The sequence below is a fragment of the Echeneis naucrates genome, chromosome 1 (assembly GCF_900963305.1).
Source record: "Echeneis naucrates chromosome 1, fEcheNa1.1, whole genome shotgun sequence".
Taxonomy (NCBI): Eukaryota; Metazoa; Chordata; class Actinopteri; order Carangiformes; family Echeneidae; genus Echeneis; species Echeneis naucrates.
The window spans coordinates 6,355,293-6,376,464 of NC_042511.1; the positions used below are offsets into that span (position 1 = coordinate 6,355,293).

The following is a 21,172-nucleotide window of genomic DNA, read 5'->3' on the forward strand; positions in this document are numbered from 1 at the left end:
ATAACAGCCGTACAGTCAATACTCTCTGTGATATTCAACACTAACAACCACTTCGATTGGTTTCATGCCTTTCTGATGTAAAGACGTGCTGTGTCTGAGGGAACACACAACAAAGACTAACGCCAGTACATATGTAACAGTAGCCAGCTCTTACTGAGGAAAAAAAACCAAAACAAGAGCCAGTGATGCTGTACACACACACACACACACACACACACACACACACGCACTTCTTCAAAGCACAAAAGTCAGATTGAGAGGTGTAACCACAACCTTAAGGTGTCCAACAGCCAACTGTCGAGGACTTACACCTACTGACTGACCGTAAAAAGAGAATTGTAACCAGAAAGGTACCAGCTCAGCTGTGTTACACCCCTTCAGGAAAGCACTTAAGTCATAGTAAAGGCCCTGCTGTGCCAATGGAAAACGTGTAAAAGATTTTACCTTGTCAGACGCTTTGTAGAAAAGTAATTTCCTCTTGTTTCCATTGAGGCTACAGATAAACCACGACTCCTGGCATACTGAGGAACAATTTACAGATTATACACTCTCTTATAGTAGAGAACAAACAAGCTCTCTCACAAATACACACACACACACATAAAAATGCATGCCATCAACTTCAGGAACTTACCATGAAGTCTAAAGACCTTATATGAAATTACACCTGTACATACTGTGCACATAGACCAACATACATATGCTCATATATAGACACTGTCAGCACAGAATGCTGATATATCTAAATTGACAAGCGTGTCTCATTAATTTTTTTTTTTTTTTTGTTAAAAATATTGTACTTTTCATCCACCACTGAGAAACGGAAAAGCGATTTCCTTATTTAAACCTCCTCATTTATTTAATTCCACCATTCAATTATGTATTTACCTCTGCAGTGTTTCCTTTTGGCAGCAGCAGGAATTGTTTGGAAAAAGCAACACACATCATTAGTAAAATAACCCATTGAGCAAAGCTGACAAGTGCAGAAAACGAAAGAGAGACGAAGGAGGCAAATGACAAACATGATGAAATAGAAAAGTTTTTCGGAATAACGCTGCGTGGGAGTAGATTTGGAGTGACCTAATTAAAATGTTGGAATCCTGAGAGGAATAAATTAAGAAAATGTCAGTTAGGCTGAGCCGGAGGAGGGAGATTAAGAGGCACGAGCTTGAATGCCGTCTGATTTCTGCTCTTCTCTTATATTGCTGCAGCTTGGGAACGTTCGTCTTTAACAGCAACGTGGCAAGTTGTCGTTGCTGTTATATTAACCAGTTGAGTACAGGTGGAGCATTGGAGACACATGTCAAAGGAAGAGTAACGAACCGTGCAGCCGGTTGGAAAAGTTCAAACTGTGGAACTGGAAAAAAAAGAAAAAAGTTAACAGTAACTCCTCTGACACGGCTGATGTTCTATTCTTCAAACTTCCCGAGGAAACTGTGAAATGAAAATGGAAATTGGGGAATACAAAAAAGAAGGAAAGTGGCAGGAAGCCACAGAGCTTCATCAGAGTAGTCCCACCTTGCAGTTTAAGCAGCTTAAGGTTTCACATTATTACTGTACTGGCTCACTATGAAAGTCTATTATCATCATCTCACTAACATGCTCGCTGATTTCCAACAGCCGTCCCAGATATATTCCCCCCTGGAGAAGCTCCATATGGGGCCAGCATGTTTCCGCTGTGGCGGGCAGGACGGGACCATACGGACCCTGTCGAACTGCATGTGTGTATTAGAGCAGATAACGGCAAAAGCAATGTGTTGATTGTCAACACAGAGCAGGAAGGACACGAACTGAACAATGAGAAGAGAAGGGAAGGAGGAGAAGCAAGGGAGGACAGCTGGTGTTAGTTAAGGATGACGACAAGAGACAGATAAGAGGACTCTGCAGAACAAAGATGAAAAAAGGAAGTATCAGTGAGTCATTGATGCCAGTGTGCCTCAGTGAAGTACAACATCTTTGATTCCACTTCCGTTTGAAGTGATCTATGGAAATAGCACCATGCGGCATGTGTGAACTTTGGTGTTAGATGCATAAAATATATAAAAAAAAAAAATAAAAATCACTCTGGTGCAGCGTCCCCACTGTTGACCCTTCACGGTTACATTCTTTGGGTGCTTTGACAACAGCTTTAAACCCTCACACTGCTTGTTTATTAAACACTCAGTTTACATTTACATGTAATCAATCTGGAAAGTAGAATTTGATCGAAGTTTTAGCAATAAATAACTTCTGCACTCAAGAGGATGTTATGTCTAATCTCTTGGACAATAATCATAGTGAAAAAGAAGAGCAGCTCAGTTTTTAATGCTTCCCTGCCGAACTCCAGCACCCAGATGTGCAGTGCCCTCCACAGCTGCATCAGCAGACAACAGACAGTAGCAGCAGAGGAGGATGTTTCCATCCTTTTCAAAAAGCTTGCGTTGGCTGGTGGAGGCCATCGCTCCTCTTAGCGGGCCAGAATCTCCCGTGGACTGATCTGCTCTCCTGTGCACGGCTGTCCTGCAGCGGCAGGTCTGTGCCGGTGGCTGTCGCTGGTAGTGTTTTAATGGCTGTGGAGCTACGTGCTACTTAAGCTGTCACACCTATAATGAAGAGTAGCTTTTAGTGTGCAACTGCTCATTTTCTGGTGTGCTAGGTTTGAAAGAGAGGAAAAAAAGGGGGCAGCTAAAGTATAACACGACAAACATATTACCTGATGAGAGAAGATTTGACTGACTGATTGCTCTGGCTTTGTAGAGTTTTTAATATTACTTTTCCAGAGAAATGCTTTGAATCTTTAATTATTATTACAGTTTTTGTCAGATTTCTGGGTTGAGTTAGTTTGGAAAGACAGAAACACATGTGCTGGGAATGCTTATTGTTTATTTAACTACCACTCAGAGTCTTGTTGTTCATGACATCTAGTAATTGACACCTTTGTAGAACAAAAGCATCCTTATTCCTGGATTCAAGCTAAAACTGAGCATTTTTGTTTTGGGGTTTTTAGTTGATGTTTTTTTTTGTTTGTTTGTTTGTTTGTTGTGATTGTGTCCCAACAACAAATGTACAAAAACAAATGGACTTGAAAATAACCACATGATCTGGCAAACTATTAGTTTCAATTTCTGTTTTGTAGTTGCACCTTTGGCCTTTTTGTTTAAGATAAAACCTTCTGAAAATGTTTGTGCGCTTTGAAGAAAAGTTGGGGCATTGAAAAAAAAAGGAAATGTCACGTGGTGTCGTTTTTCATCCCGCCTCCATATTAACAATGCAGCTGATAAAAACATCTCATTCATCAAGAAACACAAATGTCCTTTTGTATATATTTTTGTGTTTGTGTGCGTGTGATGTCTTCCTAAATATTTGGAGAAGGGGGGAGTTATTTCGCAAAAATGCCGTTGTAATGGCACTCACACTGTGCTGCTGTTCTGGCAGAAACGAAAAGCCTCTCCTTCCCGTTTCCCTTCCTTCTCTCCATAGTATTTTTGAATCACCTTCCTCATTTTGGCGCTTCTATATGTCTGTATCTTTCTGTTTCCCTCTTAATTTTTACTGCTCCCACTTACTTTCATACAGTAGCTCTGTATGCTCTCTCTCAGCACTTATCCCACTGTGTGTGCCTGCTACTCCTGGCGTGTGTGCATGTGTGTGTGCGCATGTTTCTTTTCACAGTGACATTTCCGTGCCAGGTGTGACAAATGGCAGGCAGAGAGGAAACATTTATTCCCTGTGGTGAGCTTAATTAGCCTATCAGCTAAGCCTTGGCACCAGGTTGTTTTGAAAACCACACACACTTGCGTGCGCACACGTTTATCCTCACGTAAGAACCCAACAACAAGTGCACGCGCGCACAACAGACAAATCACTTCAGTACATGAACCGCACAGATAATTGGACAGTACAATTAAATGATGTCTAAATCACAGCTCCAACCCTTATTTTTCTTCTCTGGCTTCACATCCAGCGGGACTCAGCTGTAGCCAACCTCATCTTTTCTTTATTAAAAGGTTAAATCATTTACAAATTACAGCTCTCTTCCAGCAGTTAGCATATGGTGGGTGTGGAGAGGCCATGCAGGGCCAGCAGGCGAGACTGGAGGAGAAACAGCAAGGAGACAGCATGTGCGCCTCAGCTGAGTGTGGTATTGACAGTATAGTATTACATTCAGGGCAGTTTTGCATCATGGATTTGTGTTGTGTGTGTGTGTGTGTGTGTGTGTGTGTGTGTGTGTGTGTGTGGGTGTGTGGAAACATCTGTCGCTTGTGTGTTTACTCCATTGCAGTGCCAAATTGCACATCTGCAACTGATCAATGGAAGTTTGTGTGTGTGTGTGTGTGTGTGTGAGACCATTCCTGGTGTCCACTAACCTGAAGCTGTAACACACTACTGCTAATTACACGTACCCACACGCCAAACACACACACACACACACACACACATAAACACACATGTATTAAAGTGTTTCCAGCTGAATGATGTCTGGGGACCTTTCTTTGTCCCTTCTCCCCTCAATCTATAGACAATCATACAGAGACTACCTATCCATTTCCATATTTAGGTCTTCTCTCAGTTTGGGCCACGTATGCGTCCCCCCCCCCCCGCCCCATTGTACCCCTCCTTTGGGGAAGGAAATGAAATCCAGAAATAGTGCTGATGTGTCTCACCGCTAAGCACTGGGATTTTGGGGGCTTTGATACCAGCCAGGTGGTGGGAGAGGGGGAGGATATTAAGGTGCCCTTAAAGAGTCGGGATGGGGGGAGGTGAACATTGTAATTTGACCAGATTGTGTTGTAACTTGTTCCAGTCGGGCCCGGTCAGGTAGCCCTGCTGGCAACAAACAAATGGCTTTTGATGTCAGGGTTAAAAGGTGCGCTTGGATTTTGGAGCGACCCCATACTGTTCTGAGGTGGGATTAGTGGTTGGAAATTCAAAAATGAACAGAGAGGCTCAGTACTTGTTTTCCTCCAACGCCACAATGCTCCCACTGATTAGCTAGACTTGCTGCAGAACTGAAAGCTATGTTTGCTTCTAAATTATTGCATATTGCATTTTAATGTGTTGTAATCATCATTATGAGATGAAGCAGGACCTGGATTTTTTTTTTTTTTTTTTTTTTAAGAATGACTAGCAAGGCCACAGCTTGGTATGATGAAAAGCATTCTACAGTTTTTTCTGCTAATTCCCATTGTCTTTATTTCTAAATTTCATGAACTCTGCAACACCAAATTCTCCTTTAAGCTGTTAAATACATCAGCAATGTGACCGTATTCCTTTCATCTGGTCAAACAAGTATTGAAAATGAACATGTGACCCACCGGCTAAAGAAGAATATCCACTTTGTCCAGTCGGGGTTTGGTATTAGTAGAAAGCTACTTTGATGCCAGGAGATTAGGAGTCGTGTTCAAGTGAGAAGAGAGTGGAGAAGCAGCTCTGGACGGATCCTGAGCTCAGCAGCAGCCGCTGCTGAATTCCGGCACGTATAACAATATATTCAACAGACCAATCCTTGAATTAAAAGACCTTAGGGAAACGATTCCAGATTCAATACAGGGGTCAGGCAGTGAAATCAGTCGCTCCAAACCGGATTATAATTAATCATTAGCTCCTTTGATAAATACTGTTACTGTAATTGCTGCCACAGGGAAACTAATTCTGTCACAAAGGGACTTAAGGCTCATTTAGCATTTTTAGCAAAGCATGTGTGCAAAATGTTCACCCTGTAAATGTTAATGTCAGACTGCGTTTTTTTTTTTTTTTTCATGGATTGATGTGAGGTCCTTAAAAACTGAAAATAGCTTATAGTCTGAAAACTCCTTCCTTATTCAGGGTCCACTGTGCTGGACAGTGGGGACTTCAGTCGTTTAGAAGTTTTAATAATGATGGTGTCAGACGAAAAGATCGTATCTGCTACATCTCCACTCCATATTGCCAGCTAAGGTGCTTAACTCCTCACCTTCACCCCCCAACCCCCCCACACTTTCCCTGGTTTCCTCTGATCTTTATCTCCTTGTCATTCCATCCGGTAGATAACTCCTTTCTGACTTTAGAAAGTTTTACCCTTAAAACGATTGAGTTTACTTTTTTTGTGGTGGCCAAATGTGACTGGCAACATGTCGCACTGTGCAAAGCAATGAGAACTTCAGCTGCTTGGAGGAAAGTCATTCATTGTATTTGGTGTTTAGATGCAAATCTGACCACATGATGTGACTTTCAAATGAATTGATTATAATCATTTAGAAAATTACATTCAAGACAAAATGTTTAACTGCTCAGCATGCAGAATGCATTAAACAAATATAGATGCAACAATTGGACCATTCACACGTTTGAAAAAACATAAAATAAAAAATTGTGTGCATTTCTGCTTGAGTTAACGTTCGTGCTGCAACCCGACAGGACTTCACCGCCAATTGGCTTAGTGGAAACCCAACCAACAACTGTCTCAACAGGCTGCTCTTATTTCTGTAGCACAGGCTGAACTGTTTCTCTCTGACAGACAAGAAGCGATTATAAGACTGTGACCAGACTCAAAACATACCCTCTGGAAATAATTGAAGCCCTGGAGGAGTCCTCAGGTACACCCTAATGCATAATGCATTTAAGCGTACATGGCATATCTGTATTTGTCTTGTCCTCACCCCAATGCCTGCGCAATACTTCTGCAATTCGACAAATGCTGCTGCATCTGTACATTATGCGAACTGCTTGTCTGTGGGTGGGTTGTGGGAGGCTAGAATCAGTCCTAGCTGAAATTTGGCGAGGTTGGTGCATGCTTTGGATAGGTCATCAGTTTATGGCAGGGCTGACATAGAGACAAATAAACATTCGCAACCATATAACCGGGGAATTCAACCTCTATACAGCTTTTTATCCAGAATCTTTCAGGCAGCAATGTTAACTGCTACCTGAGTGCCACTTATGTTTCATTGATGGCAAAACCCTACACAATGCCATTGTTGTGCCCCTCCTCTGCCTGTTTGACCAGCAACAGCCCAGAGACTCATTGCCTTGTCAGAGTTATATGGACAACAGAGGGGCAAGTGTTGAATAAACCTCTGCCTCATTTTCTATCAGTGATGACGGCTGTTTATCTGAAGGCCGAGAAATATTTTCAAACACATCAGGGGCAGAATCTTCTACCTTGTGCTTTGTCCCTACATACTTTGACAAATTCACAAAAGTCACATCAGCCTGCTTCAGTCAAAGTTCTCATTGGACATCAGGCCACGATTTTGTAGCCATCCCAAAAGCAGGAATCTGAAAAGCATTCTCACATTGACTGAGCAGCTGCAGCTAAGAGACACGACCTTTGGGCCTCTCTTACAAGCTCTCTTTTTTCATTCTCTTGCGACTTCCTGTGAATACCATCTGAGCACACTTATCCATCAGCGTCACCTGCACAGGTCACCGGTCTGTTGCAGGATCTATGGGCAGTTTAGAGCCGGCAGTTAAAAAGCTGCATGTCTTTGGACTGTGGGAGGAAGCGGGAGCATCTGGAGTGAAGCTGCGCAGGCACATGGAGAACATGGAAACTTGACACACACTATATGAACCCCGCACCCAAGATAGGCCATCTGACACTATCACTATTGCCATTATTTGCATTTAGCATGTCAAGATTTTCTTTACGACGTCAGGCCTTTCACACCACATTTGAGTCAGACCAGCTTTGGTCTGGTCAAAGAAAGCTTTGGAACTATTCCTAACATATAGTTTCCATTTCATCTCAGTTTTAAGGCTCAAACTAAGATCGACATGGCTGACTCATACATAAGATGCAAATGTAGGTACTTTAAATTAACACACAACACTCATAATATTCCTAAGAATGGGATTAAAGGCATTGAAGTCAGAGTGCCAACTCTAATCGAATATATGTAGAGTGAAGTCACTCCATCATCATCCATCCTAAGCTCTCAGTCTGATCAGAGAAGCCCAACAAAGATTTCCAGAGAAAAATGTATTCACTTCCTCACCCAGACTATCTAAACTAAACTAAACTAATGTTTGTCTTCTCTTTGCTCTTTTAACTCTACCCCTTTCTAGCATGTTGCCGTCTAAGCGAGCTGCCTCTGCCTGTGGAGTCGGGCTCATGCCCACACACATGGGCCTTGGGTGATTAAAACTGTCTTTTCTCCATCTTTTCATCTTGTTTTCCATCACGCCGTCAGTCTGTCAGTGCAGAGAAATTCATTTCCTCTGCAGGTGGAAACTGAGCAGATATGACTCTGGCCTCAGTGTACAGTACGTGTTCTCTTTTTATTCGTTGGGTGATACAGGTCACCAGCAATTTATGTCATTTGCAAAATTGTGTCCCCAGAAAAATGACTCTCATTATAGTCCAGCTGTGACTTAGTGTTGTCATGGTCAGTTAGAGCTGACTTGCTCTTAACATTGCATACAAATGTGACAAGAAGTGAGTCTCATTTTACCCCTTCTGTGATCTGTTGAGGTGTATGCAATGCAACTGAATCAGCAGACCTACCAGTAACCAAAAGATAGTTAATAAATGTAATTAAAAGGCAGTTTTTGTTCCTGTGCAAGCAGAGATATAATGAGAAATAGGAAAACAAATTAAAGCAATCCCCAGGACTCGTATTGTCTTAAATAAGAAGGTAATGTTTCTTTCCTGTTTGTCTGTCAGGAGACACAGTACCTCAGAAATTGTAGAACGTTGTAACAGATTGACAAAACAATCCAAAGCTCTCAGCTATTATTCATATTTCATCAGAAAAATAGAGGAAGTGAGGGATGTGGTTGAAAGTTCTGTCACAAACCAGGAGGTGGATCTTGGATTGCTTTCTAAAATGTAAAACTTTCGGATCGTTTTGATGTAGAGTTGCGTCCTTGTGCTGATCCATGATTTTAGAGTTTAAATTGTAAGGGAGGACATTTTTCAACAGTTTAGTAAATCTAAAGAACTGTAGAAGGTAATTTGTCATCACGTGAATTCATGGTAATTCTCTTAATAGTTTTTGCAACATGTTATTTAAAATAAGTGTCAAACTCATGACGGAGCTCAAAGCATCAAATACTCTGTAACCTTGGTGGACCATCAAGTTTGCTTCACATTAATATTATAATTAAAAATATACATAGGGAGAAAAAAAAATTGTTTCATTTCTCCTTTTTATTTATGCCACACATCATGCATCTGGACTGGACGAATTTTGGCTGCACTGTGGAAGTGAAACCAGAAGTTCTTGTCTTTGTAGATTGTTAGCATACTGTACGGAAATAAAACCCCTCAGATTGCCATTTTTGACTTTGCGGTGACCTGAAGACGCTGACCCAGAGCCTGCTGACGTCTGCATTGGGCTCACTTTTTTTTTTTTTTTTTTTTTTTTTTTGGGGGGGGGGGGGGGGGGGGGGGGGGGGGATGGGGGGTCATGTCATATAACTGCTATGTCACACAAATGCCTGGAATCTCAGCTATGCTACCGGACTTTACAACACATGCTACTGCAGCATGTCGTTCCCACCGGCCCATTCATGCAGGATCGGGGCCCGAACTGTCGCTGGTCATTCTTCTCTTCTCGCTCTCTCTCATCTGACCATGCACTTTCATCTCCTTGTCTTCTCTCTCTCTCTCTTTTTCTTAACCCTCTGTCTTTTGGGGGCCTCAGTAAAAAAGTTTGTGAAGGGCTCTTCACACACACACCTCCCTTTCACCCCTATAGATCAGCTGTAGGATCCCACTGTGCCGTCTGACCACGTGGGCTCAATGCACAGAGGGGACCTTCTGTTGCAGTGCCATTCAGCAGAGGCCCATGATGTCACCGGGAAATCGCCTTCATCTGACACATACACACATGTACACACCCGCTGCACAGAGGCGCAGCTCCTCCCCCGCTCTCTTTTCTTCTCATCGCCGTGGTGAATGCAATCGCATGGTTGTGCAGTTCAATCACTGTCAAGTGCAAAGAAAAGGGGTCTCTTGTGCAAAATTTCATGATTCACAATTGATTAAATAGGGGTGTCATTTCATGGCTGAACAGGGAGGTGCGTGGAGAGGAAGGAGGGGGGGGGGGCTTTTCATGCCCCTGTGAGATATGGCTCAGAAATCGTCTGATGGGCCCCATTCAGAACTGGAGATGTAACGTTCTGGGCTTTATTCAGAGTAAAATAAGAGGCCCGTACAAGAGAGAGGAAGGGGTAAAGGGACACAGTGGGGGAATTGCCAATATCTTCTCATGGTTTGTTAAATGGCTTTCATGCCCTTTAGAGTTATGGAGCTAATATACTGTATGTAAGTCCCATGATTTGGATTCCTGTTGTCATCTAGAAAGTCCCAGGATTCATCCAGCAGGGAGGCAGAAGGGTGAGAGAGGACAGTAAGAAAAAAGCAGGAGCTGGGCTGGGCATCTACCATTTAACTGTCCTCTGTAATAGGGTTTGACTATAATAGTGACGAGGTTAGAGAGAAATATTTCAGCTATGTATTGTGGTCAGTGAATTGAACCTCAGATTGCTTGTTTGAAAGTTGTTCTTTTAAGTCAAAGCTGCGATGCAAAACATTCATTTAAACTTCGCTGTTGCGTTTACAGCCCAGCTGGACATATACTGAACCCACTTTAGCTCACAAGGCTGTAATGTTGATAAAGACAATCTACTGCATTGCTTTAACAGAAATATTGTATTTATATTGTATTCTATCAAAGTCTTGAGGGGCAGACTGTGCAGTATACGCTCTGGAGGTCAAACCAAACATCAGAACTATGAGCATTTTTAAGCATTTGTTCAATTTTTGATGAAATGTCATCAATGCTACAGAGCAATTAAATGTAACATTTTTGATGATTAAAAATATTTCACTTTACATTGAGTTCTAAAATGGTAACAGTTACACAAAAGGCAAAATGCATTGGATTTGGATTCGGACTATCAGCACTTAAGCGTGACTAGCTGCAGGTGAATGTTTCACTGTTGAACATTGCGTCAGTATGTCCACAGCAGGGAGATATTAAAACCGTGTTACATTGGGAAAGCTTGTTTGAAACAATACAAAACAACACTTTTGTATGCCACGGATGACTCAGCGCTCATTGTGTTGCATAGCTCATGCGGCTTTATGTGGGTTTGGGATAGCTGAGTCATGCTAGCACTGTTAGCTTTCCATTACCACTCCATACACTGGACTTTATGATTTACTTATTTATGTGCAGCTCCAAAAAGTGACTCTTACTCTATTGTTCACTCATCAACAACTCCCTATGTAATAGCTGCTCATAGTGAGCACCAAATTAGGACTCTGCTGATGGATCATCATCATGTGTCATCACCGGCAGCTGCAGAGTTACACAGCAGTGATGTTTATTTCTATAATATCCAAAATGACCCCCACATTTGCCCTGATTTTACTGCCTGTACAGTAAATTGCTATTCAAGGACAAACCACTATAATGCTGCAGCTTTTTTTAAACACAAAGCAGCCGCATCGCTGTTTCAGTTTTATATGGGTATACAGTTGTATATACCATGCTAGGTAAACGTAATTGTTGTTGATAGAAATGATTATCGGGGTGGAGGCAGGGCGGTTAGAGCTTGTGCCTCACACGTGGGCTCGATTCACGGGCCTTTCTGTGTGGAGTTTCCGTGGGCATGCACGTCTGGGTTGGCTGGTGACTCTAAATTGCCCATTGGCTTGAGTGGGAAGGTGAGCAGTTGTTTGTCTCTGTGTGCTTCTATGTGTCGGCCCTGCGATGGATTGGCGACCTGTCCAGGGTGTACCCCTCCCACAAGTGGAACGATGCTGCCTGATACGCTGAGGGATAAGCGGTAGAAAATGAGAGAGAGAAAGAAATTATTACTGTAAATGCCAATTCAGACTTGATCGATACATTTGTCTAACAATTAATGAATTCTTTTGCATTTTAGATGTGTATGAAATAGAAATAACCTCGGTGTGATAAACATGTAAATAGCTTTTTGAGAGGTTTGTACACACAGACACACACACATATATATACTGTACATACAAGGCAGTCACATTTTCAGATTGAATGTGCTGGTTGGCTTCTGTCTTCTCCCGCCTCAACAACAGAGAAATCATATATTGCCCCTCAGACACACACACACACACACACATACACACATAAAAAACAAAATGTGACTTGTGGCGCTGTGTGTGTGTGTGTAGACTTTATTGTGTGTATTAGAAACAGTACACAGAATGAGTTAGTCTGCAGACAGAAGTGTGTGTGTGTGTTTGTTGAGTAATCCAGCTATGTAAGAAGGCGAACCAGCCCTCGTGAGACTCAGGCAGGCTGGCTACGTTTTTGCCACAAGCTTTGGGGATTTGAGCCTGAACATTGTTCTCAGTGTGAGTTTCGTCATTGCTGATACACACTCAGGTTGGTTATTTGAGGTCAACTCTCAGACCCATTTCTCCTTAATCCAATTTCAGGGAAAGTTCCAGAAGAGAATCATCTTGATAGCCAACACATTTGTTATATTTTCTTATTTTTCCACTGTAGCATTCGCATCAGCGAATTGAGTTTAAATCAAATTGTTAAGTGACTCATTTGTGTTTCAGGCATTTATCTGATGCCCTTATCTAAAGTGACTTATAGAAAGTTCAATAGATGGATTAGCTTGAATTCCAGGACTTCAGCAGCTCAAAACAGCCAAGAGAAAGGACTTTAATGGCCAAGAATGAGTGTGATTGTGCTTCATGAAGTATTTGTGGCCAGGAAGAACAAATGGTTTTTCCGTTGCAAAGGGAAGTTAGTTAAACATGTAAGTGGCTGTATCAAGCATGTGGCAAGGTGGCACTGAATCAACAGCGAGCACAGCAGGGGCCTTGAGCCGCCAGAAGAAAAAAAAAAAAAAAATCTCAAACTGCCTGGAAAGGAGAAATTCACTTTAACCTCTTTCAACATCCAAAACCAAACTTTATTATGTATTTTATTCGTACTTCTCCACCCCCTAATGGTGATGATACAATCCAAACACCCAGCTGCTGGACACATCATGTTTTACGTTCTCTCTTGCCGAGTGTGAGATGAGATGTTTCATACATTTTCCTTGGATTCTTTTACTTAAGTATAATCGTTCTTACACCGACAGACCAAAATGCATTAGAGCAAACTGCAGAGCCCCAACTGGCGCTAACAGTTAGCTCAGCCTCAAATAGAAATTTTTAATCCTGGGTTTAGCTACCTGGGTAAGTTTCATATTGATGTTCGAGTTGATAGAACAGTCCTTTAAATCTTTTTTTTCTTTTATTATTATACATCCTGCCCGGTCAAGTGCAACAAAGCTAAAAGGAGAGTGACAGATGTCTTTCAAGCAAAGTCTGCAAACGCCCTTAAAGACAAGTCTGCTCACCTGTGCATGTTTATCATGACTATCTGTAACATCCTGAGACACTTCGGACGAGACTGTGAAGGTGAAGGCTGCTGCTCTGAGTGGGCTGATGATTTTGTGTATTCTGGCGGGAAAAAACATGAAACCCGATCTCCCGCAGTAACGCGGGACATTTGCATTCCAAAATGAAATGCAAACTGTGAAGGAAGAAAATGATTTTTTTTTTTTTTTATTCCACTCTGGCCCCCTCAGAAAGAACGCCATATAGTTGGTAAATATCTCCACCTGCATCTCTGTGGCTTTCTCGCAAAGCTTTTCTGTGTTTAAAAATGTTTTGAGGAAAATAAACACCCCTCCATCATCCTTGTGTCTGTGGTTATGAGATCCGGGCTTTTTCTGCGCTGCCCAGTTGAAATCCATGCATGCAAATGTAGGCAGAGAAGTCCCGTATTTACAACACAAGAGTATCCACCAGAAAAGAGTGGAAATTCGACAGCAGTTTGTGAGTTCCCCTCTGCCCTCTGGCCTTCTCGAATACCAACAAGTCTTAACCCTTGTATCTTGGTATGTGGAAGACTGATCTTTTTTTTCGGTGTTTTCAGCCAGATGTTGTTAGAAGTTGTTATCAGTTGTCTGATTAAGAAGATTTCCACAGGAAAAGCATTCAAAACATTTCTTTGTTTGTTTGCTTTATTTGGCCCAAATTCTTTCTCTAAATTTCATGTTGAAAGTCAAAGATGTCAAATCACAGCTCATCTCTCTGTCTGTCTCCTGTAGGTATTTGTAACCCATTTGCAGGTTGCGCGCACACACACACACACACACACAGTCCACTTAGACTCAACACTCAGACGCAGACACATACACACCCTTTTCACCACTTGCTGCAGGGCTTGTCCCATGGCACAAAACAACAGGCTTCTGTGCAAAGAAAACCCATACTGTGCATGCCGCTAATCGTGAGTTTGCTCACGCGCACACAAATACACTCACACATGACATGAGAGTAGCATTCCTCCAGTTTTAGCCTCTGGAAATGAAGAGGAATCAAGGGAGTGACTGAAGAGGAAAAAGAAGAGCAAGGTAGCAGTGACAGAGGAAATATTCATAACTAGAAATTCCTCAACAGCGAACCCAAGCAGCACATTTATTATGAAATCCACTTGACGGTAGAATCAAAAATACGGCTCATCTGTGTTCTTTACCATGTTCTCAGCATGACTTTTGTTATTGTCAGTTTTAAACATTTTAGACCCTTTTAAACTTTTTACTGGAGGCTATTTGCTATCGAACTGAAGTGAAACTCAGTCTACTTTGCTACACTCTGAAAATCGTCCTGGATAAAAGTGTTTGATACCTAACTGGTGAATCAAAGAGCATAGAAGAGAACAACTGTTCTCGCCCCGAAACTGTACAACTGATATACTATGATATGTACAACTAAGAAGTCACTAAGCATTTAGGTCATGCCCGCTCTACCCCCCCCCCACACCCCCACCCTTCAGCTCTACTTGAGGTGTCCTGAGGTGCTAGAGCAGCTGTGGACTAAAGTCTGTCAGTGGATCTGTTGCCAATGTCAGGCCAGATGCCATTTCTTGCTCAGACTATCGCAGGGATTCAGTCCCGGTAATTAATCTGAGCTTGTTAGCCACATGGCAAGAAGGTCGTCGTGGAATCTGGCCTACATGCTGCCGAGGTGACAGAGCACCTACTTCCTCATATGCAGTACAGGCCAAGTTTGGACACACTTTCTTATTTATTTGAACGAGAAGGTGTGTCCAAACCTTTGGCATGTACTGTATGTTTGTGGACATTGTCTCCAAGCTGTCCATACACTAGCTTGACAGAGCGCGCGCCGCTGGTGCACGCAGTAACTTATCGCAGCGTGGGCCCCCGCAGGAATGATGTCTTTAAAGTAAGCAGACTGGGAGGGTGGGGAGAAACTGATATGTGCTGCTACCTTGCTCTCCCTCACATCTACCATGGGACTGCAACAGAAAATGATGGCATTAGGGAGGAGGTGGGGGCGGGGCGGATAAACCGCTTTCCTTCCTCGAGCGAGGGATGATACGTGGGCCGGGGAGGAAGTGGAGGAGGAGAGGGGTGAAGCCGGACAGGTGCTGAGAGAGAGATATGTGCTCTTTTTTCTCTACTGCACAGGATATTGGGAGGAACGGAGAGAAAGGGAACGGGAGAAAAAAGGACAGGTGAAATATTTCCCCCTGTGGCAGAGGAAATGAGGGAAAGTGGAAAGGGCCAGGTCTGTATTGAGAAATAGACTGAACCATTCCCAGAGGGGTTGCTGAGACTTCCAGCCCCACAGGCTGTTCTCTAAATGTACCTACCAGTGATGGATGATATTAACGCTTACCCCCGTCTGCTTTTTCCTCACTTTTCAGCAGAGCTCAGGGAACTCACTGTTTGTGTTTGTGTGTGTGTGTGTGTGTGTGTGTGTGCGTGTGTGAGAAGCCAGCACAGTGCATGCCAGGCAATCCTGGCTTGGCCTCCACAACACTCCCAGAGCAGAAAACATATCCCCTGCAACAATCGATAGCTACCCCCAGCTCGCAGCCCCATCTGCAGTCCAGCGCAGCCTCTATCTGAAGTGGCTGCCGCGACTATTAATTCTGTGCCCCCATGCTTCCTGCTTCCAGCCGGGTCCCCGAGATTAAAGAGCAGCGCAGCGGCTAGAGTCCTTTGCTGACGTGGGCGATGGGTTGTGTGTGTGTGTGTGGGGGGGGGGATTAGTTTATTATTAGTTTACTAATACTGCTCATTTCCCCTTCAGAGCCTTGTGGGGCAAACCTACTCTGACTCTCTCTTGTCCTTGTGAATTAATTTTCAGCAAACAATTTTCAACAGCAGTGTGATGATTTTTGCTCTTTCACCCCACGACTGAAAATGACATATGTCATATAGCCAGCTGTGTTGTATTCAGAGAAGAAAGTACAGAGATGTGCTAATATAAAGATGTCAGTTTATCAAAATAAATCCCAAACTTTTTCTTTTCAATTTTTAATCAGTCACTTATCAAACAAAAATTCTATAAAAGTTCACCATTTTGTTACGTTTGGTCCAGGGCGGTCTTTAGCATCCCTCTGTTTATCCTCTGATTTGGCTCTGACTTCATTCATTTACAGCACAGATGTACAAAGTGGTATTGATTATCACATCAAATCCTCAGTGTGAAAGTGAAAAAGCACATTTAATGTCCTGTAATAAACCTAATATCATATTTCATAAGAAATTAAATCTTTTTCGTCTGTTGCTAGTGGACGCTTTCTTCATTTCACTAAATGATTCATTAAAAAAATGGTCAACACATTAAGCATGCCTCATGCCTAAGGGAAAAAAAAAATCAAAAATCATAGAAGACCAAATGGAGTATCCCCATTTTAGAAGCAGGAGTCAATGAGTGATAACCATTTTATTCTAAAAGAGGCAAATCGTTTGGAGATGATCAAAATAGCATTAATTGCTGGTCGACTCGTAAATTATTTCACTTCTAAATGGGCAGTATGTCCTGCCGAAACTGACGTAGATTTGCTTACCTGTGTCTCTAGCTCGTCATGTCTCTCACAGCGGGACTTAAACTGGGAGTGTCCCTTTCTCACACGCTGCCCTGACTTTACACACAAACACTCAAGTGAAAAAATCCAGTGGAAGCTGTGTAAACACATCACCATGAATGCACACCGGCTAATTTTACCTCTGCAAACATCCAGTGGCTTGCAGTGCATGGATTAGCCTCCTAAAGCATTCCCTTTGAAACCCGGCAAGTAGGGATTTCTTTTTAGGTGATCACTGCCCTAAGGAGCTGTTACACGCAGGATTAGCAGGTTCTGCCATTCAGACAACATGGTCTGTTTAAACTGGCAGAGAGAAGAAAGTAGATGAAAACAAGGAGGAGAGATGGGACGGGGGGGGAAAAGGGGATATGATCGGCGGCAGCAGAGATGAAATGGAGAATAATTGGAGAAAGAGAAAGAGGAGGGGAAAAGGAGGTGCGAGAGATGTGGAGCAGAAGGAATGAGAGGTGAAAGGAGCAGAGTGTGTGTGTGTGTGGGGGGGGGAGGGGGGGAGGTGTGAAGGGAAAGAGCCAGGAGAAGTCAGAGATGCATGGGGGAAAGTAAGTGATGGAGGGGAGGAGAATAAAGGAGAGGAGAGACAGAAAGCGTTAACGTATCCAGTGTTGTGAAAATCAGATCTCTGCCAAGGAAGCTTAAAGGGGGCTGACAATGGGAATATTGTTCCCCCTCTGTTTTCCATCCAGTTTTTTGTTTCTCGTTTCTCTTGTATAATGTCGTCCCCCTCCAGTCTGTGTGAGTGTGAAAGTGTGTCATCCTTTGTAATTGTGCTAGTACAAGGTGTTTGCAAGGGGGGGGGGGGGTTGATGGGCTGATAACAGCCCTGGCTTTAGGGGTGGGAAGACATTTCAATGCTGAGCACCTGCCTCACAATAGCATTTCACTTGCCTCCCTTGTGTCTCTCCACATCTCCTGCTCCCATTCTGATCCCCCCTGCATCCCCAGCCCTGCCTCTCTTTATCCTTTGGTAAATGGAGAAACACATCAGGGATCCGTGTCGTTATGAGCCACATCTTTCCTCGGCTGCTGTTTGTGCCCCCGTTCCCCCTCACTCTCTTGTGTGTCTAGCAAGGTGTGCAACAGCAGCGTGGCAGGCAGGCAGGCAGGCAGGCAGGCAGGCAGGCAGGCAGGCACTCGGCTCCCTTAGTTTTTCCGTTTTGATGCATCGTGGCACATTTCACTGGAACAAGCCCGTGCTTCCTGGGAGCAGAACTCATGACTCGTGTCAGCTCTCCTTCGCTTCGCGCTCCCCACTTTCACTCATTACCCTTTTATCATCTCTCTGCTATCCCCTGTGCCCCTCCTTCACTTTTAGCCTATTCTGCTGGAAAGATAGGGAAATTGTACATTCAGACATTCATACGCACACACACACACACGCGCACGCACGCATGCACTATCTCGAATATGCAGACACGCTGCGCTGACAAGTGCCGCGTTTCCCGTCACACGGCTCACCGCTACAATATCTTCACATTCTCACATGCCTTCGGTGAGGAAGCAATTATACACACACTCACACACAAACATGAACAGACACACAAAGTCAGTCATATTCTGGCCCTTTATCCTTTCTTGGTAGTCTGTTTACCAAGTTCTGGTCCCATCTGAGGGCGAATTTAATTGAAACTGGGGCTAATCTGATGATGGCACGGCCCTGCATCACCTCCGGTTAGGGTGCACCTTGTAGTTCTCATACTCAATACCTTGCTACTTCATTTCATGCCTCACGGTTCAATGCAGCGCTGCCCACTCATACATGCCACATTGATTGTTAATCCAACATTTGATATGCACCGCACTCACTCAATTCTCATCTTGTTTTTCTTGTTTGTACCCCCCCACCCCTCTTTTCGTCTCCCCTCCCAATGCTTCCCTTGTCTTCTTCTGTTCCCACTCTCTTCATCCAGGATGGATATTATTCCCATCGGCCAAAGGAGAAAAGCAGGGTCGACAGCAACAATGAGAACTCTGTGCCCAAAGACTTTGAAAACATAGACAATAGCAACTTTGGCGCTCGCTCGCAGCCACACCGTCAGTCTGTAGGGGCCACTAGCAGCAAGCAGCAGCGGGAGCATCTGCAGGAGAAAGCCCATGCCCAGCAGCAGGCCTGGCGGGAAAACTCCCCCAGCCTCGGTCGAAGCTCAAATGAAGTTCTGCCTGTAGGCGCCCAGCCGCCAGCAGCCGGCAACAACGCCTCCGACCCACACAGTCAGGGTGTTGCAGAAGTTTCGCGGCAGCAGAGCCGTACCTCGCAGGTCCAGCAGGCCCAGCCACAGCACAGACATCAGCACCCCCACAGGAGGCAAGCGACTGCAGCGCCGCTGGAGGTGACTTACGACCAGCCGCCCAAGTGTGAGATTAGTGGGAAGGAAGCCATTTCAGCTCTCTCCAGAGCCAAGAGCAAGGAGTGCCGGCAACAGATTGCCGAAGTGTACTGCAGACACAAGGAAGGGCAGTTAATGCCTGAGAAGGTCACTCGCTACTGCCCCCTTGAGGGTGAGTCTATCAGTGTAATTGCTTTGATTGATTATTTGATTTTAGTTCATTCAAATGGTTACGCCTATAGAGATGAGCTAGTCACTTTGTATTCTGCACAAAATTCTTCTCATTGAATGGATCAATATCTACCAAGGTTAACTACATCAGGACATGTGATTGAAAAGTGTTGAGCTCAGTTAATTGTTTCATGTCTTCTACAATGTCAAGTGCCTCATAGGTACCTTCAAGCTCCTGAGACACTTCTTTAATTTGGAAGAAAGACATCATCAGTTACTGTTTATTGAAAATACAACACTTATCAGACAGCCAAACGCCATAACATATTGATTCTGATTGGTGCAGCATGTGAAGCATTTGAGATCACCTTTTATTTGGTGAGCTCTGCCCACTTCAATCCAGAGAGAAAAGTGCAGACATAAAAATATGAAACAAAATGTCTTGCTAGACTAAATACTATTTTGTTCAGTCAGCAAATATGTCTGATTCATCTCAATGGATGAAGAGGCACAATAACATGGAGTTAAAGCTACACAAGATACATCTTCAGAATACTCCATATGAATTTGGAAGCAAGTGAATAGATGAAAATTTATTGCAATATACTGGGTGCTGAAAATAATAATTCTTTGCAAGTTAAGTTAAAAAAAAACAGCTTCTTCAAATTTTGGCAGCACATTGAAATAATGCAGAGAGGTTGTCGCTGTTCTCTCTTGGTATTGTTTGACATTTCTTTTTTCTCATCATATCCTGGTTGAACTTTTCCAAAGCAAAAACATAAATAAATAATGATAAAATATAATTATAATGATACACAGAGCGAAGTGCAAACAATTTCCTTTGCTTGCAATGGCAATTCTCGTCAAAGGCATGAAATGTCGTTTTTCACTGATGTGTAATTGGTGAAGTAAATGGTTGGAGAAAATGGGTATGGTGCTTGTATTCTCCCCAAATTGGTTTCAAATTTTCATTTGTTTTGTCAAAGCTGGCCGCAGAGCACAGGTTCTCCTTTCTTTCCCTCGAACAGACATCTTTCCCTTTTTTTTTTTTTTTTTTTTTTCTTCCCAGAGATTTTTATAGACTGCAGTCTGGTCATGGAATCCGCAAACAAAACCTGTTGTGACTGCAGCCGTCAGTGTCTGCAGTCATGTTTAAGTGAACAGCACATACACACAGATGCATTACACACACGCGGGAGTGGACAGCAGGGGAGGAGGAGGAAACCATCATACATCCTGTCTCTTCTAGTCAAATACCTACCCGGCTCTCACTCGTGTTATTAGATCTCAAGGTGGCCCAGTGACATCGCAACTTCTGTACATTCCCCCGTCCCAAGAGGAGGAGTATCGTTTGTCTGTTCCTAAGCTCCTGTCATCTCACACAGCTGCTCACCGTCCTGCTCAAAGTGACAGTTTGATCAAAAGAGACAAAGAAATTGAAATGGGCTTTCCCCCCGTGGCTTGGCTGTAACAACACGACAGCTAAATTAAATCCCTTTTCTTTCTTACTCTCTGTCTGCCTGTCTGTTGCTTGCCCATGTGTTATCTCTCTCTCTCTCTCTCTCTCTCTTTCTCTCGTCCCTCCTCTGCTCCCCATCTCAATTCAAGTCCTAACCTTGTTAGTGGAGACTTGTCCAACTTGATTTGATAAGGATTCTGTCCTTGAGGCCTCAGTTAGACTAGCTATTGTGTTAACTCTGGTATTTGCATCAATGAGTACTGGAGGGACATGTTTGATAAGGCAGCTCTTAAATGCTAACTTGGCTAATCATGATATGACTGGGCTGCGTTACTCCACCC

At 43.4% G+C, this 21,172-nt stretch overlaps 1 protein-coding gene across 1 annotated transcript in view; it reads left to right on the forward strand.

Moving 5' to 3' along the window:
- The window catches only part of xylt1 (xylosyltransferase I), a 67,389-nt gene that overhangs the window by 17,013 nt on the left and 29,204 nt on the right, over positions 1–21,172 (forward strand). Inside the window, exon 2 of the mRNA XM_029511140.1 lies at positions 18,785–19,373. Within this exon, the coding sequence (XP_029367000.1) occupies positions 18,785–19,373 (589 nt within the window). The remainder of the gene's footprint in view (positions 1–18,784; positions 19,374–21,172) is intronic.